The 25,837-nt window shown below is 42.2% G+C and overlaps 1 protein-coding gene across 1 annotated transcript in view; it reads left to right on the plus strand.

Moving 5' to 3' along the window:
• The window catches only part of kiaa1549la (KIAA1549-like a), a gene marked incomplete at both ends in the record, with an annotated part of 140,183 nt that overhangs the window by 104,141 nt on the left and 10,205 nt on the right, over nucleotides 1-25,837 (plus strand). Inside the window, 4 exons of the mRNA XM_083974362.1 lie at nucleotides 7,941-8,086; nucleotides 18,580-18,704; nucleotides 20,214-20,434; nucleotides 23,191-23,323. Of these exons, the coding sequence (XP_083830488.1) occupies nucleotides 7,941-8,086; nucleotides 18,580-18,704; nucleotides 20,214-20,434; nucleotides 23,191-23,323 (625 nt within the window). The remainder of the gene's footprint in view (nucleotides 1-7,940; nucleotides 8,087-18,579; nucleotides 18,705-20,213; nucleotides 20,435-23,190; nucleotides 23,324-25,837) is intronic.

The following is a 25,837-nucleotide window of genomic DNA, read 5'->3' on the forward strand; positions in this document are numbered from 1 at the left end:
TCGGGGTCGATCACGTGGTTTCAGACTCGATCGGAATCGGACGTTACATCCCGATCAGGAATCAGATATATTACATAAAGCGAAGACGGGCCGCAAGGGGGGGGCGTATTATTGTGAGATTGTGATATTGTTACATCCCTAGTAGAGCACAAAGAACAGAAAAATAGTGGGATGATACAGTTGATCTACATTAAAAACTTTACTGCATTGCCAAAGTATCGGATCGGGACTCGGTATCGGCAGATACTCAAAATCAAATGACTCGGACTCGGACTCGGGGGCAAAAAAATGTGATCGGGACATCCCTAGAATTATTTACTGTATTGTGCTTACCTTTCTTGTTTATTTGTCCTAAACAGCCAACAGCGCGTATAACTGCTGTTATATTAGTGAATCATCATTTTAAGGGTCTCAGACATATATCTGCTCACATTCTTATCTTTCGCCTCCCTCCGACCTTCCCACATCCCCAATTCTTCTCCCCATCTTCCTTTTCTCCCAGTGTATGGAACTTTATGCATGATTAATTGATATGGATGAATATCAAAATATGAAGCCCTAAGATTGGGGGGGGTCATTTTTTTAAAGCATCGTAGTGAAGGAGACCAGAGACCAGAGATGGAATATGGAGTCAGAAATACATTTGTCAAACATTATTTGTTTCACCATTTCAATCATTTCTTTTTAGATGTTAATCTAAAATGTGAAGTCTGAAAATACATTTGTTCAATTCTGAATAATTTGGGGTATTTTTATTGGGGGGGACAATTCATGTTTTTCAGAAATTGGGGGGGACATGTCCCCCCCGTCCCCCCCGGGATCTGCACCCATGCTTTACATACATAAAACATATGCACATATTCTAGATTTTGCATGAATTAATGATAATGATCGTGAAAGACTCTTAAAGGACTGACAGGAGCTTTGTGAAAGTTGTGGAGCAGCTGTCCGGAGCTTTTCAGCAGGACCCAGACATCAGTGTTTGTGCGTCTCAGTGTTAATCCAGAGAGAAGCCAACAGCAAGCAGAGCACACTGCAGCATGTTGACACGATCTAAACATAAGTCCAGTGTTAACAAGGAGCTGCTCCGACACAAAGAGGAAACACATGCACCGACTTACAGCGCGGAAAATAGTAGAGTAGAAAGTCAAATTGTAGGTTTTACAGATTTCTTTGTGCGATCGTCGGAGCAAAGAAGAGTTCGGGAAACATTAAGTTTCCTCATGGAACATTTTCACATGAATGAATAATTGCTTTTAACAGCCTCACACCTGTCTGAGTCTAAGTCTGACACATGCATCTCTGTGGGAAGGAGAAGGTTTCCTGTGAGTTAACATGTACTCAGTGTCTGGAACAAACTTTACTGCAGGTTTGATGAAAGATTTGTAGACAAAAACATCCAGAAATAATTAAAGGGATAGTTCAACATTTTGGCAAATTGGCCCATTGCCATAATCCCTATAGTCATAGCAGTAGGTTTGTTACCTTTAATTGTTAGTGCAAGCTATTTTTAGAACGACGGAGCAGAGCCGCGAGCTGCTCAGAGATACGCTATAAAAAAAACTGCCGCTGACAGCAACGCGCATCAGCGGTTTTGCATGAATTTACCTCTAAAACAATGTCTGGTAACGTTCTGTTATTATCTCATAGCGTGGTGAATGTGCAGGTCACAACTTGTCCACCAGAGCGTTGTGGAGTTGTTGGATTGTGTATTTGATGAGTTTGATGAGGGAAACCAAGAAATCCCATTAGCCTCCGTAGCGTAGCTCTGAGCAGCTCACGGCTCTGCTCCGCCGTTCTAAAAATAGCTTGCACCGACAATTCAAGGTAAAGAACCTGCTGCTACGACTATAGGCAATGGGCCAATTTGCCAAAAATATTGAACTACCCCTTTAATTCACTTTATAAATGAGATACTGCTGTCTGCTGTGGTGGTTGTTGTGTATCGTCCAGGCTGTACACTGGACTATTTAAACAGTCTTATCTGTTCAATTAAAACAAACACATAAATACAACAGAGACGATTCAATTAAAAGAGGCACAAAGAGAAATTAAAAGATTAGAGATTAAGGAGCCAACAAAGTCATTTTAAAGTGGTTTCATTGAGCTGCAAAGCTTCTGAATGAACATAAACAAACACTGATTGTAAATGTGCTTTATACTCCCATAACTGCGTTGAGTTTAAGACATTAGTTGATTTTGTAGTTAAATACACTTCTACTGAATGAGCTTTGTGTCCTGCCTCCCCTCTCCAGCAACTCTGCAGCTTTCACACCCTCCTCATTAACGAATGTCAAGCCTCTGCTGCTCTTGCCCACACACTTTTTTTTTTCTTTTTTTTTTAAATAATATGCCGCTGACATGGAGTTAGAAATGTTTCCTCGCTGCCAAGTTCTGACTTTCAGGGAAAAAAAAAAAAAAAAAAGACAAATCCATTAGTTAGGGCCCAGATAATTGTCTACAAGAAAATGTAGGCAGAGCAATTTGTCTAAGGTTTCAGGAGAAGAAACAAAAAACCCTCTCCGATGTCCCCGTGAGCCGCCCGGAGAAGAAATAACGAGTGAGTTGAGGAGCAAACATGATTAAGTGTCGGTGCTTAAAGTTTTTACAGCACGAGAAGGTCAAAACCGGAGCGAGCCGGATTTCAAAGGGAGAAGTTTTATCATCAGAGAAAAGTTTTATCATCAGAGAGAAGTTTTATCATCAGAGAGGAGTTTCCAGAGGCCTGAGTCTTTTCTTTTTTCATTTTGGAGACGACGTCTGGATGCTGATTTTATAAAAAGTTAATCAAGTCCTCGTAACGACCTGAACTGATCTGATCTGAACTGATCTGAACTCGACTCTCAGATTAACAGATGCTGATTCGTCCTCGTAGGCACCGAGGAGGAGGAGGAGGAGGAGCTGCAGTGGATTAGACTGGTTTACTTTGGATACCTGCTGGATTATGCAGCGTTTATGTCTGGGATAACACAAGATTACAAAACTGGAGAAGTGGGGATGGAGCAGAAATTAGAGTGCGAACTGCATGATGAATGAATATACGACATCTGACTCCATGGGTTTTATGTAATCTGACTCAGTTTAGCGTTTAATTTGGTGTGGAATATAAAAATTACTTCTGCACTAACCTTCTTATTTTATTTATTTATTTATTGGTTTATTTGGGTGGGACAATGCACATTAATGGACATATAAAAACATGTAAATGTGCCGGATTGTAGCAGCTAGTGCTACTGTAGTTTCCATCCGGAGTCCCAAAACATTCTTTGTCGATGTCACCCCAATTTTTAACCCCGTAAAGCCTGAACCATGAAATAATTGTCAGAAAATTATAAAATTTTGAAATTGGACCCTTTATTGGACCTTCTGACAAATAAAAAAAAATTGCATATCAGATTTGCATAGAAAATGTCATTTACATACCTGCTGTATCTATTTTAATACACACATTTTCAACACAGTTCTTCTATAAAATAAGTTATGAAATATTTAGTAGTTTTACTTTGCATAAATGCAATAACTATTCCTATTGAAGTTTCAGTAACAATTTTTAAGTTTTTCTTACCTTAACTTTTACAAAATTGGCAATAATATCCATGAGAAAACACATTTGGGTCACTGACTGACAGCGGCCATATTGGATGTCCCAAGTGACGGCTGCTGGTGCATAACTAACTGCACCCTGGTGGATTATCTGATCATTGCATGTATCTGATTGTATACATTAGGTTTTTCAGGAAAAAGAAAATCACAGTGAGGATGTAGAGGTCTCAAAAACTCATGTATTTTCATGTATCAAATTTGATACAAATGGCGACATGGATGGATGATGGAAATGATCAGTAAACATCTGGCAGGATCACATAGTTTTATACGTATTTTACCAAAATGTGCAAAAAACAATACTCTTATTCCCAGTCGACTGCGCTGGGATTTAATTACAATGAGTCGTAACATGGAAACATTTACAACAACAGCAACTTTTCCATCCCTGGATGTTTCTTTACTATAAGCTCTACACCCACACATCCACCCACATCCAGAGGTAAGCATCTGTCCTTAAGGACGTTTAGAGAAACGCTAAAACACACACAAACACACACACACGTATGTAAGACAGAGCCTCGTTCTTACACACAGCTAAATGAAAATGAATGGAGGTGGGATTAGCTGTGCGTTGCTTCCCAAGGCTGATAAACACATGTATATTTATAACCCTGGCTGCAGTGGGAGCCTTTCAGTGCAACAATGATGACAGTGTAAAATGCTGCAGGAGCTGCCACACTGCGATAATCAGCTTTTTAACCAACCTGCATGTGTTGTGATGCTCACATACATCTTTATAGGGCGATGTTTTTAAAGAGGAGGTATCAAGGTTGTGAGAAGAGAAAATGAGAACGTGACGTAGCAGAGGGATGAAGCGGAGGAGAGGAGTTAAAAAACCAAAACAACAACAACAAAGGATGCAATTACCTTTGGGTTTTAGTGGGAGCTGAGCAGAGACAACAAGACGACTGAAGTGTGTTTTCTCTCCTCAGATGCACAGACACACAAACAGGTCTGGTGCTAAAAGGTGTCGTAGAAGTGTAGAGCAGGAAAACCTCAAAGAGAATCAACTAATTTAGGCGACTCAGCGTTCTCCAAAAAAGGAAAATGGCCAGGAAAAGTTTGAGTTGTCCTAGAAAATGATTTCCTCTCTCTTCTTTTGCAAAAAAAAAAAAATTTGCACGTGTGTGGTTTGTTTTGTTTTGTGTGAGAGGAAACGTACGTGTGTTTGGTGATTTTGCCGGACAATATTGTGTTTATAAATCAGGATTTTGCAAAAAAAATATTGATCATCTCTCCTCATCATGTATCGCTTCAATCCCAATTTAGAATTTTATTTATAAAGCACATTTCATGCACAGGGCAAACTCAATGTGCTTTACAATAGTTTAAACAATTGTAATACAATACAATAATAGTGCAAACAAGCTTTTAAAATTTAAAACAAGACAAAACAAAATCAAAACAGCATCACCTACATGTCTACATATGAGGCTGCAACAGCTTCATGCCTTGTTACAGACAATAAAGTCGACTAAGGAGAGGTTAAGGGGGCTTCAGATTTATCGGCCGTGCGATCTTGTTGCCTGTTTTCTCTCGTAAACTACTGTACGTAGCTGACCAGGTTTGATTCCCTAGGTGTCTCCATGGATATCGCATGGTAACTGACAGTACAGCCACCTACTGTGCGATGAAAATCTCATGCACGTCTTTCATTTATTATGACAAAGCTTCTTCTCTCGAGATTTTGAGAAAAAATGATCCCATTATTTTGGGAAAATGGAGGAACTCAAATGTGTAAATGTTTGGCCGCTTAGGGCTTCCGTACAAAGCAGCAATTTCCTTTCACGCTTTTTTTTTTTTTCTTCCAGCTGCTGAGCTACAGTATTCCTCCGTAGGCGTGCTTGTTGTTCAACCACCTTTTGTTTGCAGCGCAGGTGAAGCTGCCTGACAGACAGAGCAGCCGTTAATTCAGCTGTGGACTGTGTGTTGACAGATTCACAGGAAGAGCGTTCATGCTGCTTCCTCCAGAGAGAGCGGCAGACAGACAGACAGACGAGTGTGAAGCTCAGAGGAGAAAAGAAAAGAAAAGAAAAGAAAAGAAAAGAGAAGAGAAGAGAGATGAACAAAACTTTCCCCGCTCGGTTATTGATTCCTCTCGTCCCCCGGACAGATTTACATGGAGGACGAACGCTTTGTGTTTCCTCCCTCCATCCCTGCAGCTCTTTATTTAACACCACACGCCTTTCACTGTGACGCGGGCGGTCGGCCATTGACCAGTGTTGTGTTGTCTGTGCAGTGTGTGTATGTTAATGTGTGTGTGTGTGTGTGTGTGTGTGTGTGTGTGTGTGTGTGTGTGTGTGTGTGTGTGTGTGTGTGTGTGTGTGTGTGTGTGTGTGTGTGTGTGTGTGTGTGTGTGTGTGTGTGTGTGTGTTGTCCTCGCCTGTGGCTCTTTACTGTCCAGTCTCACTGATCTGTGCGTCTCACGCCACCTGTAGACCGGCCTGTCACATTGTGTAGCTGCTGCTGCTCACATGCCTGCAGGCTACAGCAGTGTCTGTGTGTGTGTTGTGCATGGTTTTACATACTGAGAGAGCGTGTGAACACGTGTGTGTGGCAGGAACACAGAATCATACATGTTTTTGCATTTTCATTGATTCCTCTGGATGACTCTGTGTATGTGACATACATGTAGACTGGTCTGTCTCTGTTAACGCCCTCGGCTGTTGAACAACCTGCCCAACGAGATCAGGATTGTTGCTGCTTTACTCGTCCTGTTTGTCCTGTACTGTACTTTAACTCGGGCTGTCACCGGACTGGGATTTCAAACTCTTGATACTGAAGATACTACGCGGTACTCAACTCAGTTTCTAAAATCACAAACAACAACATTAGCGACAACTTTATTTTCAAGTTGTTTGACACTGTGCAAGAAAATAAAAAATAAAAAGGCACTGTGAGATCTATGAATGACATTATTATTTGAAGGTTTTCATGCTTATTGACGTCCTCAGCCTTTATCTGGTTGTTTGCTTCAATATAAAATTCTTTCAAATGCAACTTTAGCTTTTTTTTTGCATTTTTGACTGAGACTGGTGGTAAAGACCTTTCAGTTGCAACACAATATTTCAACTGTATATTCAATACACCGAGGTGTCTATGTCAAAAGCTGAACCTGTCTTGCAAAGTGCACAGTGCCACAAAGCAGCAAACATTTATGGTCTGAACACATTTCAGTTCTTAACAAGCAGAAAGACCTTGTTTTACGTAAACAACAGAAGAGAGTGTGAAAAAAAAGATACACCATGCAACTGGTAAACATTAAACTGCTCCAACAGTCAAGTATTTCAGCCTTAAGCCGGACGTATGGCCGGGCAACCTACGATGCTTTTTCGTATCAATTAGTTTCCGTTTGTCGATTATTTTATTTTTATTTCTTGGACAGCCCTGGCTTTAAAATGCCGTGACGTCTGTGGGATTAATTCTGTCCTTAAAAACGATGAAATGAAGCTGCAAAGACGTGTGGGAGTGGGAACAGAATATAAAAAGGAAAAGGACACAGTTACAGTTGGTTACATGTGGTTTGCCAGGGTTAGCCGCTAATGTTAGCTCATTCATTGTCTACACACACACACACACACACACCACGGGGACAGAGCCAACGGTGACACACTCTGAACCAGAATCTAGACTGAGACACTGAGGAAAACACACAAAACACACACACACACATATACACATATACACTGTCTGGGTGTCTTCTTGGTGCTGTGTAGGAGGGAGAGTGGGCGTTGCAACATCTGCTTTTTTTATTTTCTCATAATCCACCACGGCTGTAAGATATGTGCAGTTACTAACAGTAGATATCTATTAATGATATTTAAGATTAGGAGGAAATGAGTTACTGACTCTGTGAAGCTCAACAATGACGTAACATTTTACATTTTAACGCGTTTGTAATAGTGAAAATAAATCGATATTGTGACGATGTGAAAAACACTGAGTCTCATAAATGACGAGAACCAGCAGCAGTAGAGATTATGCAAAACAAGAATAACAAACAAAACCACCGGCAGCCATGTTGGAGCTGTGATTCTCTTTTTTAATTTTCTTATTTGTTTGCAACTCCACATTTATTTCTTTATTAATCATGATTTCAATTCACACATTTTGTCTTTTTTATCAAACGCTCCATTAATGTTTATTTATTTTCAACAGCTGAAATAAAGTTGCCAGTTTTGACTGTCAGATGAGGCCCGACATGTTTGTGTATCCGCTGAGACTCACCAGCCCTCCCTCCTCCCCTTCTCTTCCTCCTCTCCTCCTCCTCCTCCTCCTCCTCTCCCCTTCTCTCTCCTCTCCCTCACCTCCCTCTGTTGCCATGGCTACTACAGACGGTTGCCAAGCGAGGAGGACGGCTCGGTGTCGAGCAGCGGCTCCGCGAAGCTGAACACCAGCAAGAGCTCGTCGGCCCGAAGGACGGCGACCGGCAGCAGCACCAAGAACGGGAAAGAGGAGCTGCACAAGAGGAGCGCCAATGGTGAGGAGGAGGGGGAGGAGGAGGAGAAGGAGGAGGAAGAGGAGGAAGAGGGGGAGGAGGGAGAGGAAGAGGAGGAGGAGGAGGAGCAGGAAGGGGAGGAGGAGGAGGAGGAGGGAGGAGGAGGAGGAAGGAGGAGGAGGAGGAAGGGGAGGGAGGAGGAGAGGGGGAAGAGGAGGAGGGGAAAGAAAGGAGGAAGAGGAGGGAGAGGAGGAGGAGGAGGAGAAAGGAAGAGAGGGAGGAGGAGGAGGAGGAGGAAGGAGGAGGAGGAGGAAGGGGAGGGAGGAGGAGAGGGGGAAGAGGAGGAGGGAGGAGGAAGAGGGGGAAGAGGAGGAGGAAGAGGGGGAGGAGGGAGAGGAGGTGGAGGAGGAGAAAGGGAGAAGAGGAAGAGGAGGAGGAAGAGGGAGGAGGGAGGAGGGAGGAGGAAGAGGAGGAGGGAGGAGGAGGAGGGAGAGGAGGAGGAGGAGGAGGAGGAAGAAGAAGAGGAGGAGGAGGGAGGAGGGAGGAGGAGGAGGAAGGAGGAGGAGGAGGAAGGGGAGGGAGGAGGAGAGGGGGAAGAGGAGGAGGGGAAAGAAAGGAGGAAGAGGAGGGAGAGGATGAGTATGGGGAGGAGGAAGAAGAGGAGAAGGAGGAGGAGGAGGGGAAGAGAAAGGAAGAAGAGGAGGGGGAGGAGGAGAAGGAGGAGGAAGAGGGGGAGGAAGAGGAAGAAGGCGAGGAGGAAGAGAAAGGAAGAAGAGGAGGAGGAGGAAGAGAAAGGAGGAGGGAGGAAGGGGAGGAGGAAGAGGGGGAAGAGGAGGAGGAGGAGGAGGAGAGGAGGGAGGAAGAGGAGGAGGAGGAGAGGAAGGAGGGAGGAAGAGGAGGAGGAAGAGGGGGAGAGAAAGGAAGAAGAGGAGGAGGAGGGGAAGAGAAAGGAGGAAGAGGAGAAGGAGGAGGAGGGGAAGAGAAAGGAAGAAAAGGGGGAGGAGGAAAGGAAGGGGAGGAGGATTAGGAGGGGAAGAGAAAGGAAGAAGAGGAGGAGGAGAAGGAGGAGGAAGAGGGAGGAGGGGGAGGAGGAAGAGGAAGAAGGCGAGGAGGAGGAGGAGAAGGAGGAGGGGAAGAGAAAGGAAGAAGAGGAGGAGAGAGGAGGGGAAGAGGAGGATGAGAAGAAAGAGGGGGAGGAGGAGGTGGAGGGAGAGGGGGAGAGAAAGGAAGAAGAGGAGGAGAAAGGAGGAGGAGGGGAAGAGGAGGAGGAGAAAGGGATGAGGAGGCAGAAGAGGAGGAGGTCAGGAAGCAGAGATGGGGTTAAAGAGAGACAGAGACAAAGTCTGAGTTCTGACTTTGGAATAAAAAGGTGTTGATCAGTAAAACACACTCACTGTCCACGAGCTACACACACACACACACACACACACACACACACACACACACACACACACACACACACACACACACACACAGTGATATTTGTACAGTAGCTGATCTGAGCCAACGAAGTGCACGTGAACAAACAGAGTGAACAGTCACACTCACACATACAGTCACTCAGTCTGCTGCTGATTCACACGTTACTGTCAGTGACGACACACACACACACTCTCTCACATGTCTCCTTACTCACACACACACACACACATACACACACACACACACACACACACACACACACACACACACACACACACACACCGTGGTTACCACCGTTAGCTGAATCAAAAAGTGTTTCAGGTGTTTTCAGTCGACTCCCCGGTGCCGAGCTGAATAATATAAACTTAAAAAAGCAGCGTGATGATACGTTTTTTTTTTTCTTCAGCTCGTGTTTCTTGAGAATTGCATCAAATTACTTTTTGAGTGGAATCAGAGAGGAGAGACGGGGAAGTGGGAGGGAAGAGTTGTGACACAACACTGTCATGTTTAGTGTTATTCAGATCCCTTCAACCCACAGGAAGTGGTTTGTGTATTTAAAAAAAACTAAAAAAAAACACTAATGATTAAACCTGTAGCACTGATACAAGGTGAAACCATTAAAAACCTGTTGGCAACCTAACTTTAGGTTGATGATATTGACATTAGCAACCTTAAAGGGATAGTTCAACATTTTGGCAAATTGGCCCATTGGCATAATCCCTATAGTCATAGCAGTAGGTTCGTTACCTTTAATTGTCGGTGCAAGCTGTTTTTAGAACGGCGGAGCAGAGCCGTGAGCTGCTCAGAGCTACGCTACGGAGGTTCATGGGATTTCTTGGTTTCCCTCATCAAACTCACCAAATACACAATCCAACAACTCCAAAACGCTCTGGTGGACAAGTTGTGACCTGCACATTCACCACGCTATGAGATAATAACAGAACGTTACCAGACAGAGTTGTTTTAGAGGTAAATTCATGCAAAACCGCTGATGCGCGTTGCCTTCAGGGGCAGTTTTTCAGCAAGCAGTCTCTGAATTTGCCTCAAAAACAACTCTGTCTCGTAACGTTCTGTTATTATCTCATAGCGTGGTGAATGTGCAGCTCACGGCTCTGCTCCGCCGTTCTAAAAATAGCTTGCACCGACAATTAAAGGTAACAAACCTACTGCTATGACTATAGGGATTATGGCAAAGAGCCAATTTGCCAAAATGTTGAACTATCCCTTTAAATACAAGTCTGGTGAATCACTTTTTGATGAAATCCCTTTCACCGATGCTCATTGGCAGCATTTGGGTTGCTAGAGCGTGCGTCCTGACTAATGTTTGTCTTCATTCAGGCACTCGCTTTGTCCTTTTAGCCAGAACGCCCATCTATTAAGAAGACAGAGTGTTTGCAGGTCGTTAATAAAAGGTAATGAGGAAGCATCAGTGAATTAAGAAACAGAGTGAGTCAAGTAAAAGACACAGAGAGAGAGAGAGAGAATATAAATCTGTGAGTGAATCTACCCACAGTTTCACATCTGGTGTCATTTCTGTGTTGCTTTACCAGATGTTTGTTTTTCTTATTCTTTCATAATGTAGCTTCACACACACGTGCACACAGGTGTTGTTGTGCTGCTTTCTAGAAACGATAGGTCATACGTTTGCTACATCACGGTAGTAAAGCTCAGGTGGAGATAATGAGATTAATGCTGCTTTCCTACACGGCGGCGCTCCAGTGACCCGATGACGGTGTGGATGAGCTCGATGCTGCTGCTGCTGCTGCTGCTGCTGCTGCTGCTGCTGCTGCTGCTGCTGCAGAGACCCGGTGTAAACTCCCCAAACTCTGAGTGACTGAGCTGCACTGCGGCTGAGGTCGCATCAGGCTTCAAAACAGAAGAAGGAGAAGAAAGTGTGAACTGAAGCAGATTTTATCTCCTGAAGTTGGAGCCACCATTGAAAATCTAACATTGATGCAGTGGAACCAAAGAGTCTCATTGTTTCTGCATCAGTTGAATTGATATCAACACAGGGCCTGACTAACAACTGGTAAAGTTGTTAGTCAGGCCCTGTGTTGATATCAATACTAGATTAATCGGCTGGTGTTCCTCATGTAAACATAAACACGTCTTTTTTTGCAATTATACCTCAAATATGCTTCATCATAACAATAAGCAACTTTAATTATTCAAAATGGCCTCTGTGCAGCACTGCAGGAAAATACAACAACAAAAATGCACTGGACAAACTAGAAAGTGATCCAGGTCCGGACGGAGCTGCACTGCGGCTGAGGTCGCATCAGGCTTCAACACAGAAGAAGAAGAAGAAGAGGAGGAAGAAGAAGAAAGTGTGAACTGAAGCAGATCTTATCTCTGGTTCCACTGCATCAATGTTAGATTTTCAATGGTGGCTCCAACTTTCAAAGCGTCTCTCACTGTTTCTGCATCAGTATTAGTAATATTGTAGTCGGGCCCGATGTTGATGCCGATTTTAGGTAGAAAAAAATTCTGATAACTGATTAATCAACTGATGTTCCTCATGTTAAACATAAACACATGTTTTTTTTGTGTGTTTTTTTCCGCAATGTTCCCTCAAATTTGGTTCAAACACCTGTGACAAATGCATATTGAAGGCTCATCATATAAAACAATATGTGGGTCAATAACATGATACAACCCAATATCAAGTGGTGTATCCGGTTTTTTCTGACTATATACAGGAAAATAACCCTGGACTCAAATGTGGAAGTACAGTAATGTAATTCACTTTTGCAATGCAGCACTATGTTTCTTGTCAGATTTTATATAATTTGACACATTATTTAGAGAAAAAGTGTTGTCTTTAGGATATGTCCTGCTCAGTATTCCCAATATGCATTAAAATGGGAATAGAGATTTGCTAATTTTACCAACCCTTATTTATCACTGACCCAAGGAACAGCATGGTAGGAAACTTTTGTGGTATAAAGATATATATTAGATGTAAATAGAATAAATAAAAGTAACAATAAAAAGGTCAGAGGCCCCGACATTTTGGATAATATAGAAAATGATCCAGGAGTCTCATGATGTTGCTCCGTGTTCATCCGCCCATCCAAAATAAAAACAGAAATGAGAAGAGCGCTCATCAGATTTTAGGATAACAATCTGTCCGAGCCTTGATCTTCACTCGCTGTTATCTGCGGTGTCGCTTCCTGTTCTGCACCTTCTTCTCCATCAGATAAGCAGCTCTGCAGACTCACCAGTTGGTTTACGTTTCTCTGATCACCGATGACACTGCAGCGCTGCTTCTGTTTAGTGACATCCTAGGACGCCCGGATTTTCAATCTCTCGTGCATCAGCAAACCTCTGTTCACAGTAATTTGTGTGATTTATAGTGTTTATGCAAGCGAGTGAATGAACGGACGCCCGGAGGAGGAGGAGGAGGAGGAGGAGATGAGGAGAAGATGAGTAATTGTTTAATTTTCTCACTACTGTTCTCAGAGAACCGGAGATGGACACAAGCACTGTTTCCAGAAAAAACATGCACACAAAAACAAAAAACACACAAAAAAAAACAAAAAGAGAGGGAAGGAGAACAGACTGTACAGTGCAGCTCTGTTTGAAGAAAATGAAAGATTAATAAATCCACAAACACAAAGCAAAATATCGAGAGGGAGAATAACTACAATACAGAGGAGATTAAAAACAAAACCAAAGACAATAAGTCAGTTCAGTCACCAGTTATTAAACATTGATACCTCCACATACACACACACCGTACGCCACAGAGACGAGTGTGTTGTCTTAAATTCGATCCTCTCTCCTCGGTGATCTCACCGCTGGGTTACAGGAACAGTCTGACATTTGAATACCCACAAAGGAAAACCACCTTCCTGCCAAGATTGATGCCAAGTCTCATGTCTGGATGCTAAATGTGGAGCTGGAAACAGGAGCTGATTAGTTTATCTTATCTGAGCTTAGGTTAGCACGAAGCCATGGGAGCAGGAGGGAGCAGCTTGACTTTGTTCAGACTTCACTTTGTTCACTCTGTACAGCTGAATAATGAAAATTATAAATACGCAGTGTGTTGAACGCTGGAACTGCAAAGCTACAGTATCTCACAAAAGTGTCTCAGTATCTTCTCATGGGACAGTACTATACAAATGAAACTTGGATTTACTTTAGAGTTGTCTGCGTACAGCTTGTGTAGCAGTAGAGATTTGCTATCCACCGAAAATGTTTAACCAAACAGCCATTATTGTTTAAAAGAGACATATTATGCCCCTTTTCCACATCTTAAAATAGTTCCCAGGTATCTTAAAGACATGTCTGTGACCAAATACCCCAAGGATCAACCATCACAGCTCTTTTCATCCGCTCAAAACAGCTCTGTTCAGAACGGCTGGTTTCAGTGTCTGTCCCTTTAAATGCAAATGAGCCACTGCTCACTAGGCCCCGCCCCTTCTACTGGTACCGATACTCACAGGTAGGGGTGGTATTATGCAAATTCGAAAACTAATGACATCATTGAATATCAATTTAGGGAACAGCTTGAAAATCAGTTTCGACCTCAGGAGCCTGAAAATTACAGATTTCTTTTGCCAATTCTCACATTTTGGGGGCCGGAAGGCAAGACAAACACCTAAATATATGTTAAAGAGCCTTTAAAAAGTGATATATCCGTAATATGTCCTCTTTAAATAGCTGACTACACAAGAGAGTATACCCCAAGTGATACCTGAACATGTCGTTCAAACATGCAAAGCCACCTGTAAGTATCTAATTATCAGGAAAAGTAACTATTGCATTACCTTTTTATAAAATGTTCAAATTACTTGGACTCGCCCCCCTAACCTCCTAACCATAACCATAACCTCCCGTTTATCTGAAACTAACCAACTCACAACTCGAGTGAGTTGGTTAGTTCCAGATATCTGACTAGTTGATGGACTAGAAAAAAAAGGGTGTATATAACATACTACACTTTAACGGGTGTATTATTTTGTGATGGGACTTCTTGAATCAAGGGATGGCACATTTTATTGTCCGTAACGGCGGCGACAGTAACTTTTTTGCTTACTCGTTACTTAAAAAAGTAGCGTCATTAGTAACGCTGTTATTCCCATCACTGTGTAGGTCTAATCCCAATGGTTCACGTCCAAACCGACGGCCCCTTCGCACCATAACATCCTCACGAACCTGCAGGGACGAACTCATTATTCAACTCTTTTAACTTCAGAAGTCACGACGTCCTTGTTCTACAGGACTCAATCTGCAGCCTGTTTGTTTATCAGTGTGTTTTTAACAGCAGCGTCTGTTATGTAAGGAGAGCTGTGGTGCATGATGGGAATAAGTTAGAGGTAGTTAAGTGAAGTGAAGTTAGTGTGTGGGTAGATGAGGGCAGTTCAGGTAGTTCTTTGATGCACGGTGAATTTCTTTAATTGTCGCTGTGTTTCTGCTTAATGACGTTCAGTGTTTTTGGTTTTTCTATTTCCTGCTGCTAATGAAGGAGTCTGATCTACTGTGGGGACAGAAACACATTCAACCTTTTTTTTTTTTATTTTGATTTAGTGTTTTCCATTTCCCACCAATATAGTATTTGTTAGATGATTCAGGATCAATAGTGATGATGAGAGAGCTGTGATAAAAGACGGAAGTTGGATCTCATTACTCAGCTGCAGATTTTGCAGGGTGATAAAAAATCAAATAAAAGAGAATAGAAGCTGTTGGTAACTCTCGTCGTGGTGGATTAATGAACATCTAACGCTGCGGTAGTGAGGTGTGAGTTTCTACATCAGAGGGATTAGTCTCCATTACCTGCTTTTAATCTGAAGTACAGCAGCATGAATGAATACCGCTCTGCTCAGTGTATAGAGAAGATGACACCTGAATCAAAATGTTGCTGCTCTGGGATTTATAATTCTGGATAATTTATTGCGTTTTCACATTCAGGTGTTTAACATTTGAACAAAGGTCCGGGTTTAGATCAAACCGAATCTTAAATATTTTCTGTCCAGTTAAAGGTCAGAGACGTCGGCCGGTGTCTCTGTGATCTGGAAGATTTATATATACTGTATGTGTGTGTGTGTGTGTGTGTGTGTGTGTGTGTTGCTCCGCCTTAAAGCTGCTTCACTGCTGCTATAAAACCTCTTTTTCACACTTGTAGGCATTAAGGAGATGACTGCAAACACAGAGCAGTAAAGAGTCACAGTCAACGAGCAGATTGTCACATGAGTCACAGTGTTTATCTCCTATGTAACAGAAAACTACGGTGGCCCTGAGAGCTCAACACTCAGCTACTTAAGAAAACACACGTGCTGCAAATTCACAGAATATACATAGTTTGTGTCTCTTTTTCTTAAAGGGATAGTTCAACATTTTGGCAAATTGGCCGATTGCCATAATCCCTATAGTCATAGCAGTGGGTTTGTTACCTTTATTTATTGGTGCAAGCTGTTTTTAGAACGGCGGAGCAGAGCCGCGAGCTGCTCAGAGCTACGCTACGGAGGCTCATGGGATTTCTTGGTTTCCCTCGTCAAACTCATCAAATACACAATCCAACAACTCCAAAACGCTCTGGTGGACAAGTTGTGACCTGCACATTCACCACGCTATGAGATAATAACAGAACATTACGAGACGGAGTTGTTTTCTAGGTAAATTCATGCAAAACCGCTGATGCGTGTTGCTGTTTTTCATCAAGCAGTCTCTGAATTTACCTCTAAAACAACTCTGTGTGGTAACGTTGTGTTATTATCTCATAGCGTGGTGAATGTGCAGGTCACAACTTGTCCACCAGAGCGTTTTGGAGTTGTTGGATTGTGTATTTGATGAGTTTGATGAGGGAAACCAAGAAATCCCATTAGCCTCCGTAGCGTAGCTCTGATCAGCTCACGGCTCTGCTCTGCCGTTCTAAAAATAGCTTGCATCGACAAATAAAGGTAATGAACCTACTCCTATGACTATAGCGATTATGGCAATGGGCCAATTTGCCAAAATGTTGAACTATCCTTTTAAGTTGCAGTGTTTTGAGCTCTCAGAGCCATCGTAGAAAACACCTGCCGTCAGTAACAGTGGTTGTAAAAAATGAAGTTATTTTACACAATTAGGATTCGTAATCAGTCGGTCGCCAGCTCAGGAAAACACGTGTGCATGTTTGTGAAAGACAAAAGGCCGGTGTCGGACATCTGTTGTGATCTCTGGCGGGCGCCAGCAGCAGGCGGCGTTCAGGACAGGAGTGCATGTTATCTACATGCGCTGTCGTGGTTTCCAATCTGGTTCACAGCCTCCGCCGCTCGTGACGGCGCTCTGTCCTGACCTTAACTGTCACACTGTGATGGGGCAGCGGCAGCAGCAGCAGCAGCAGCAGCAGTAGAGACAAATAAAGCTGGAGCTGCGGCGGCGGCGGCACAGGATGAATGGTGACAGCGTGGGTTCGGAGCAGAGTTAATGGCAGACTGTTGTAGCCCTACAATGAAGCAGTCTGCCATATGATGTCAGTCAGGCAGTGAGTCACAGAGGAGCCAGCGCAACACAACACTGTCCATCTGCTGCTCCACTGCAATAACACGCACACACACACACACACGCAGAGAGAGGAGCAGCGGAGGACACACACGCCACTTACATACATACTTATATACAGCTGATGTTTTCTGATGCTGGAGGTGAGGAGGGAGGAAGGAGGGAGAGGGTCGACAACGAAGGGAAACGAAAATATTCTTATTAACGTGCGATTGCTCTAAGGTAGATCTTGAGTGTTGCCATGACAACTGGTAAACCTTCACAATAGAGACAAATGGAGACGGTGTATGACAGAGCGATGGAAATAACAGGACACATCACGACATGGGAGCCTATTACGTCACACACACACACACACACACACACACACACACACACACACACACACACACACACACACACACACACACACACACACAAACACACTCTGATTATAAAGATACAGATCTTCAGTTACTTGATTAAATAACTTCCTAAAACAATTTATAACCCTGAAAACTTTTTCAAATGTTGAATATTTCCTACACAAGTGGCAACACCAGCTATTAAAGGAGACATATCATGCCCCTTTTCCACAAATTTTAACTTTAGAGTCGTCAGCGTACAGCTTGTGTAGCAGTACAGATTTGCAATCCACTGAAAATGATTAACCAAACAGCCATTATTGTTTAAAGGAGACATATTATGCCCCCTTTTCCACAATTAAAATAGTTCCCAGGTGTCTTAAAGACATGTCTGTGACATGCTTCAGTCAAAATACCCCAAGAATCAAACATCACAGCTCTTTTCATCCTCTCAAAACAGCCCTGTTCAGAACGGCTGGTTTCAGTGCCTGTCCCTTAAATGCAAATGAGCTCACCAGGCCCCGCCCCTTCTACTGGTACCGATACTCACAGGTATTATGCAAATTCGAAAACTAATGACATCATCGAATGACAACTGAGTGAACAGCTCATAAAACCACATGGATTTCGACATCAGGAGTCTTAAAATTACAGATTTTTTTTGTCAATTCTCACATTTTGGGCTCCGGAAGGCAAGACAAACACTGTTAAAGAGCCTTCAAAAAGTGATGTATCCATAATATGTCCCCTTTAATAAACTCAATTTAAATCTCAAATCCCAGCAAAACAACAGTTTAACAATCATCTTCTCACATTTGGTAAAACAAAAATAACCAGGGACATATGACGCTCTCTCTAGATGAGAAAACTGATGCAGCAGTCTGTTCATATAGGACCGTGGGCCAGCTTGGCTTAGCATAAAGACTTAGTATAAAGACAGAAACAGCTTGTCTGGCTCTAGTCTGCACACAACCACTGTGTAAAGCCGTGACTTGTTGTCGTCGTTGTTGTTACACATCGTCGGTCTTTGTACAGACCAAACAAACGAGGTGCAGTATGATCTGTTATTAAGTGAGCTTCAGACGTATTTGTTGTTAGCTTTGGATGTAGCCGGGCGTTCTCTGGCTCCAGACTACAGCCTATTGTTCTCTATGACACTACAGAAGTAGAAGTATTGATCCTCTTGTTTGATTCTCTATCAGCAAGTTTACAGAGGACGATCACGATGCTAATGATCGGTTGTTACTGATCAGTCTTGTTCCTCTTCTTCTTCCTCTTCCTTAGACCCGTACGACGACCATTCAGGCTCTCTGCGACTCATCACCATCAAACCCATGACGGCCCAGCCAACCTACTCCTACCCCTCCTCCTCCTCACACAGCCAAGACTCGGTGGTCCTCAACGGGGAGGTGAATCTACACACACAAACACACACACACACATCCTGTATATAAATATATATGTATACACACACACACACCTTCGAGGCTTTGTCACACTCAGCGGTGAGGTGAGTCTGCAGTGTTGACAGTACAGGGCCGAGCAGAAACTGGAACATCGTCGTCGTCATCATCATGAGTCACACGCACACTAACATATAGTGTGTGGAGGCACTCGGTCGTCGCTCTGTGGCAGATTTTTTTTTTTCAGTCGTTTTCTCTGGTTCATGTTTATATTTGGAAAAATGTTGATGCTTCACATTAAGTGAGTCCAAACAGGATGAACCTCTGCTGTTGCCAGAGGGTCAGAATAATTAAGAAATAAATGAAATTATTATTAAATAAATATGTATACAGTATATCACACACATTGAATCAGCTGTTACACCAGGGAAACGACTTGATCTGACTGTGAATGCCTGTAATCAAGCCATCAGAGGTATCTAAAGAGATGAGCAGTCTAAAAGTATTGGATATAAAATTGTAATAGTGGCGGATAAAATGTTAAATTAGCTAAAAGTCATGGTTTGATAAATGGCTGAAATAGATATTTAAAACAGTAATTTGTTAAAGTGGTGCTTTATTACAACTTTTGGATATCTATAAGAAGATTTATTTATTTATTTATTATTTAAAAAACCATCGCAGTGTCTTTCAGGCTACTGGTGTCAGCTCGGTGTCAGCCAATCAGAAATCAGGAGGCCATTAGCCTGTTTTGTGATTGGCTGACTGTTATCAAAGCGTTTCAAAGAGTGATAAAATAAAGTGTTTAATGGTGGGTCCAGGTGGGCGGGGCTTGGTGGCTGCTTTGTTGTGACATCACAAAGTTACAGGAAGTCGTAACGGCTTGTTTTTAAGGCTCAGTCTCTGAATACAGGCTGTGTGCATTCCTCTGTGGACTAAAGGTTTGGTACTTTAACAGTATTAATACAGACCCTAGAGCTGATCTATAATACGTAAAAGATACATAGAAATCTCACTTTATATAACAGTGTACCTTTAATATAGAGGGTTAGTATAAATTTCAATTTAAACATTACAGAGATGCTGAATTTAGCTGTTGTTTCTACAGTCACTGTGCCCTGGCCTTAATGTCACTTTCCTCCCACCTCTCACTCTTTCCCTCCCCTCCCCTCTCTCCTTTTTTCCATCCTTTTTTCAACCCCTCTCTGCTCTTCTTCTGTTTCTGAGACAGTGATACCCAGGCTGATGATAAATTATCCCTCCATCTTTTAACATATGAGCAGGAAAATCCCCTCTGGGGCCTCTCTCTCTCTCTGGTTTTCCAGTCCGACTGCGGCCGACTGGTTTACATGAGCAGAAGATATCGTGTTATAAGAGCATGACACATTCTGCGATTACTGGACTGCAGGGGTTGTTTGTTTCCCTCGGACAAAGAAATGTCAGAAGAAAAAGAAAAAAAAGAAAGAAGATGATTTAATTACTTGAATTCAATACTTACATTTCATTTGTCTGCAGGCGAACCATGGTGGGCTGAAGCAGAAGTCGGACATCGAGCACTACAGGAACAAGCTGCGTCAGAAGGCCCGGAGGAAGGGCTACGGAGAGTTCTCGCTGTCGGAGACCGGCAGCCACGGTTACAGTCACCGTGACACCAGGCACGGTCGGCACGACAACGGGGTCAAGGAGCCAATGACCGCAGAGGAGAAGAGGGCCTCGTTTGCAGGATGTCATAAGAGGTAGAGTGTGCATCATCATGGATGGATGGATGGATGGATGGATGGATGGATGGATGGATGGATGGATGGATGGATGGGTGGATGGGTGGGTGGATGGATGGATAGATAGATAGATAGATAGATAGATAGATAGATAGATAGATAGATAGATAGATAGATAGATAGATAGATAGATAGATAGATAGATCTTTTTTTTTTTTTTTTAAGTTTATTTCGGACATGTTAAAAGAAATACAATATAATACAGAAATGGACAGACATAACATATAAAAACTTTGCAAAAACAACATATGAACAAAAAAAGAAATATATATATATATATAATAAAAAAAATAAAAGAAAATAATTGAAAAACTAAAGGTAATTTGATTTTTTTGGTTTTGTTTTGTTTTGTTTTGTTTGTTTCATATCCGAAAAGGAGTGGGAAGAAGTAAAACTTATTTACTCCCACCCCTTATGGATAGATGGATGGATGGATAGATGGATGGATGGATGGATGGATGGATGGATGGATGGATGGAGATGTGTCTGTTGGCTGTGGCTCAGGGGAAGAGTTGGTTGTCCACTAATGGAAAAGATCGGTGGTTCAATTCCCGGCTCCTATTAGAGAATCAGTGCAGTCCATTTATCATTTACTGTAACCAACCCCCCTCTGTGACCGTAACTTCACTGCACACGGTTAAACAGTCAAAACAAACAGCAGCTGCCATGAGACAAAACATCAGTAAAAGGTCTGTGATGTAAAAAGTGTTTGAGAATCCCAGAAATAGAGGATTTGAGTTCATCAACGTCTGTTTCATTATTGAAGCCGATGACATCATTCTGTTTGTTCCATCTTTCAGCCGATTGTTATTGTCAGACAGGAGGAATTTTTTTAATCTTTTTTTAAAATTATTATTTGATGTTTTTTTGCAGAATCCATAGCAATAATGTGCTGGATAAACTTTATTTATTTCACCACAAATTATGGATCTGTCTGTAGCTGGAGAGCAGCATACTGTAGTTGCTAAGCAACGCCTAAGGAGTGAGTGAGTGAATAATAGTGAGGGATGGTTCTTGATCAGCGCATTAATATTTTACAGTTCATACAGATAAGTGTCTGTTTGGCTTCTCTTTGTCACTGACAGATTTAACACTTCCAACCTTTGCACACTTGATGAATCCTCTTAGCACCGATTTGCTTCTTTAGCGAGCGACCGCCGCGCTCAGACCGTTAAGAGAGTGAGTGAGTGTAAATCATAGAGGAGATGGTCTCGTGCTCCGATAAAGACCTCAACATTTCCCCCCATTTGTCTGAATTAAATTCTGCTTCAGGCCACTGTCCATTTTAATCCCTCGGAGTCGTCCACTCGTCCCAGTGAACACGATCTCTCTCTGTAGCGCCCGGAGCGTGTTTCTTCAAATCTGGCACAAACACTTGCTCATCCTCCTCGTCCACCAATATAATGTGATTAGAATTTGATCCTCAAAGGTCAAGGTCAGTTTGACCTCAGAAGACATATTTTTAGCCCTAACTCAGAATAAATTTCATTCACTTACTCTGACTATTTAATTTAAAAGTCTCAAATAGAATAAAATGATTAACTTTGTCAAAGGTCGACTCGTACTGTCCATTCTTCAATGCTGTAAATTGGACAATTCTCTAATACCGTAGATCTAATACTACTACAGATGAACTATGCTGTATGACGAAGAGCTCAGAAACATTTGTCTTCATGTGTGACATTTCTGAGCATTAAGCAACATCAACTATTATACTATTATATTAATCTGGTCAAATAAGAGCAAGAATCCTGCAATACTGTGTCAGTCCAAACTAGTTTCCATAGTAAAGTAAATTGATCATAGATGTGATAAGTGATCAAATTTAACAGTTAACCCCATAGATGTTTATTTAATTCACTTTACAGATGAATCATGATTACTATAATTGATCTACCACAGGTTAAAGATGGGGGTAGGCAGGATTCGTTTTGAAAACAAGCTCCCGGTATCTTTGTCCAATCAAATCTGGTCTGGGGGTTCCTGATTGGTTGGGAGCTGTAGGCTTTTCAGGCTGCTGCAAACAGAGACATCGAGAAACACTGTGATCGCCCCAAACACACAGACTTTTTCTTACTGATAGCTGAATAAGAAAACACATTTTTTTTTTTTTTTAAGTTAAAGGGATACTTCACCCAAAATCGATAATTCACCAATTTTCTACTCACCATCATGCCAAAGAAGGGTTTGGAGAACTTTCAGAGCTATCAAAACACTTTTGGAGTTCCAGGGGGGAACTTTTCATGTGGCGGCTTCAGGACACTTGGGTCAGTACAGACGAGCAATATGGAGGTATCTGGATGTTTCATAGTGTGTGTTGTGTGTTGTGTGGACGATTCAAAAGTGAACTCTATCCACTGCCTTTATATGAAAACCCGTTGCCAGCTGGACCCCCCCTGGAACTCCTAAAGCATTTTGATGACTCAGAAAGTTCTCCAAACCCTTCCTTGGCATGACGGTGAGTAGAAAATTGGTGAATTATCAACATTGGGTGAAGTATCCCTTTTAATATTTTGTTTTTAAAACAAATCCCTCCTACCTAGGCTTTAAACCGTGTGATACTTTCATGTCTTACATAATAACACTTTGTATTTAATCCGCCAGCACACAGAGGGCATGACCTCAGTGTCATCAGCAGCACACTGTATGACCTTGAGCTTCAGTTACACCATTAAGACTAAGTGTTTTATTCTGTTTATTTGTTTCTCCGCCAGGTACTCCCACCCTCGGGAGCCCACCTACTGGAGCAGACAGTCTCTGAGCAGCCCCAGCCCGGTGGAGACGGAGATGGACCTGCTGGTGCTGAGAGAGAGATCCAGGCGGGGGATCCGTAACAACGGCTACGACGTGAGTAAACGGACACTGAAGTCTTCTTCGTAATGTGTTAAGACTCAGGCCTCAGAGCTAAATGCCAGAGAGCAGAGAAGAGTGTAACATGTCAGGAGGACAGGGGGGGAATAAGACGAGTTTTTTTTTTTAAATGTCAGTGATTTAAAGGAAATAGCAGCATAACACTGAAGTTTTAACCAGGACCAAAGATCTGTGGGTTCAAGGATGTGAAGGATTCAGAGAAATCCTCTTCAATCCGGAGCTGTGAAGAATTTATAAAGTTGGATTGATGCTGTAACAAACTGTGCTCAGCTCAGATCTGACCTCTGACCAGGTGAGTCATACAGAGAAAATGAAATGATGAAACCCCTTTCCTCCTCCCAACGGGTCATGTGATGAGGTTGTGTTGAAGAAAAAGCTCCGCCACTTTGTCAAACTGTATCTGTAAAAGAAAATAATCTGCTGAGAGACTTTGTAACTTTAATCCTTTCTTTCCCTCCTTCGCTGTGGCTCTGACACTCTGAGCTCACACCTAGAGGATTAACAAATTACCTCTCAAAACCCTAAAACCTGCACCAAACAGAGAGATAAAGACACGGAGAAGGTAGGAGAGGGGAAGAGGAAGAGGAGGAGGAGGAGGAGGAGGAGGAGGAGGAGGAGGAGGAGGAGGGAAACGACAGAACGATTAGAGAAAGAGCACTTCCTTCATTTTAAAGAGCGAAAGATGGAGAAAGAGAGAAGAAAGACGTAGGGAGCGGGAGATAAAATGGAGACGAAGCGAGTGAGAGTGAACTCTCCCAACGCAGCAGCAGCAGCAGCAGCAGCCGTGCTACCTAGCTGAATGTCAATGACTCTGAATATGATTATAGCCTGTTCATGGATTCAGATGGGAGGCTCGATAGCTGTTAATGGCTTTGGATGCACCAGCACAAGGAGAACAGAGTGTGCGTGTGTGCAGGAGCAGGTATATGCACCTGTGTATGTGTGCGTCTGTGTGCATTAGCGTTACACTATAGAACGAATCGCCTTGTTGTTTACCGAGTAGAAAACCAGCATTAGAACAATAGTGACAGACGAGAATTTCGCTATATCTCATTTCCATGTGACTATATCGCCGTTTAGACTAATCTGATGTTTGTAAAGTCTATAAAACCAATGATTGGACAAACATTATCATTTCTGTGTGCACGTTTTTGTTGGTTATCGTAAATTGGCAGGGCTAACCGTTTAACTTTAGCCTACCTGTTTAACTTTAATACAGTGACTCAATAAACGCTCCATGAAAAAATATTTTTTCCAGCAGATATCTTAGTTACAACATGATTGAGCTAACTGGAGTAGTTTCATGTTGTGACCGACAACGGGAGGGTTTTAACAGCTGACAACTTGACATAAAGACAATTTAAACTGTCATAGCAGACCTACTTGCCAAACTTTAAAAATTATGTCAAGTTCTCATAACAAGTACATCTCAAATAATGTCAACCTTGCATCAAAAGTGACATAACTTACCGAATGACACTTAACGACAGCTGTCATAAGTATTCATTGATGTTTATGACAGCTGTTATGTCATGGTTATGACAGTTTTATGTCAATCTTATGAATATCTATTCAAGTAAAGTGTTACCCAAAATCTTTTGGGGAAACAAATACTCTATTAAAGGAATTGTTGGAAAGGCAGGATGTTTATAAAAAGAAAAAAAATACCGTCATTCCGACCATAGGAGGTAAAAATTGTCGGAATGACGGGACATTTGATAGAAAATTAAGTGTTGCCATTTAGACAATTAGAGCCCTATGTCGGACTGGTGGGATGTCGGAATGGCGGTTGCCCCCGTGCAGTGTCTCTCAGGGCAAGGTAATAATTTAACATCATTTATCAAATTTGAGTGGAGTCCTGTTGTGACGATATGATCAGATTTCATTACCTTATTAAAAGTTTTCGGATAAAATTTTAATTAAAAACTGACAAAATGGGTTATTGATGTTTTTCGATGTCTGATTAAATTAATAATCGTTCATTATCTTCAGTGTGTTTCAGCAGACGTTTGCCTCATAAAGTGTAATATCTGTCAATGCTGCAAGAGGCTTGTTAACGCTGTGATGTCACCTAGCCCAGAGTGCATGCATGCGTGTGTATACGTGTGTGTGTGTCTACAGGTAGTCATACCACAGGAGGGGAGATTTATTCACATCAGATCAGCATCTCATGTTTGCACCAAAAAAAACACATAGTTTTTGTGCAAACATGAGATGCTGATCTGATGTTTGTTGTCATGACGACATAAATCAAGCAGCTTTGACCTGAGGGGGCCAGCAGACTGAAAAACAAACCAAAAAAGAAAAAAACAAGATGTTTTTTTTGCACTGCAACAGGTCTTAGTCTGAATAAACGACTCCTTTTTGTTCAGGTTGGGTTGATTGGTAATAAAAACAGAATCCTGTTGTTCTGTCGATGAATCCTAATTATATCATTAAACTTGACTTTTGAATAATAAACAGCAAGTTCCCTTTGAAAAATACAATTTA

This window comes from Trachurus trachurus (genome assembly GCF_905171665.1).
Source record: "Trachurus trachurus genome assembly, chromosome: 6".
Classification (NCBI taxonomy): Eukaryota; Metazoa; Chordata; class Actinopteri; order Carangiformes; family Carangidae; genus Trachurus; species Trachurus trachurus.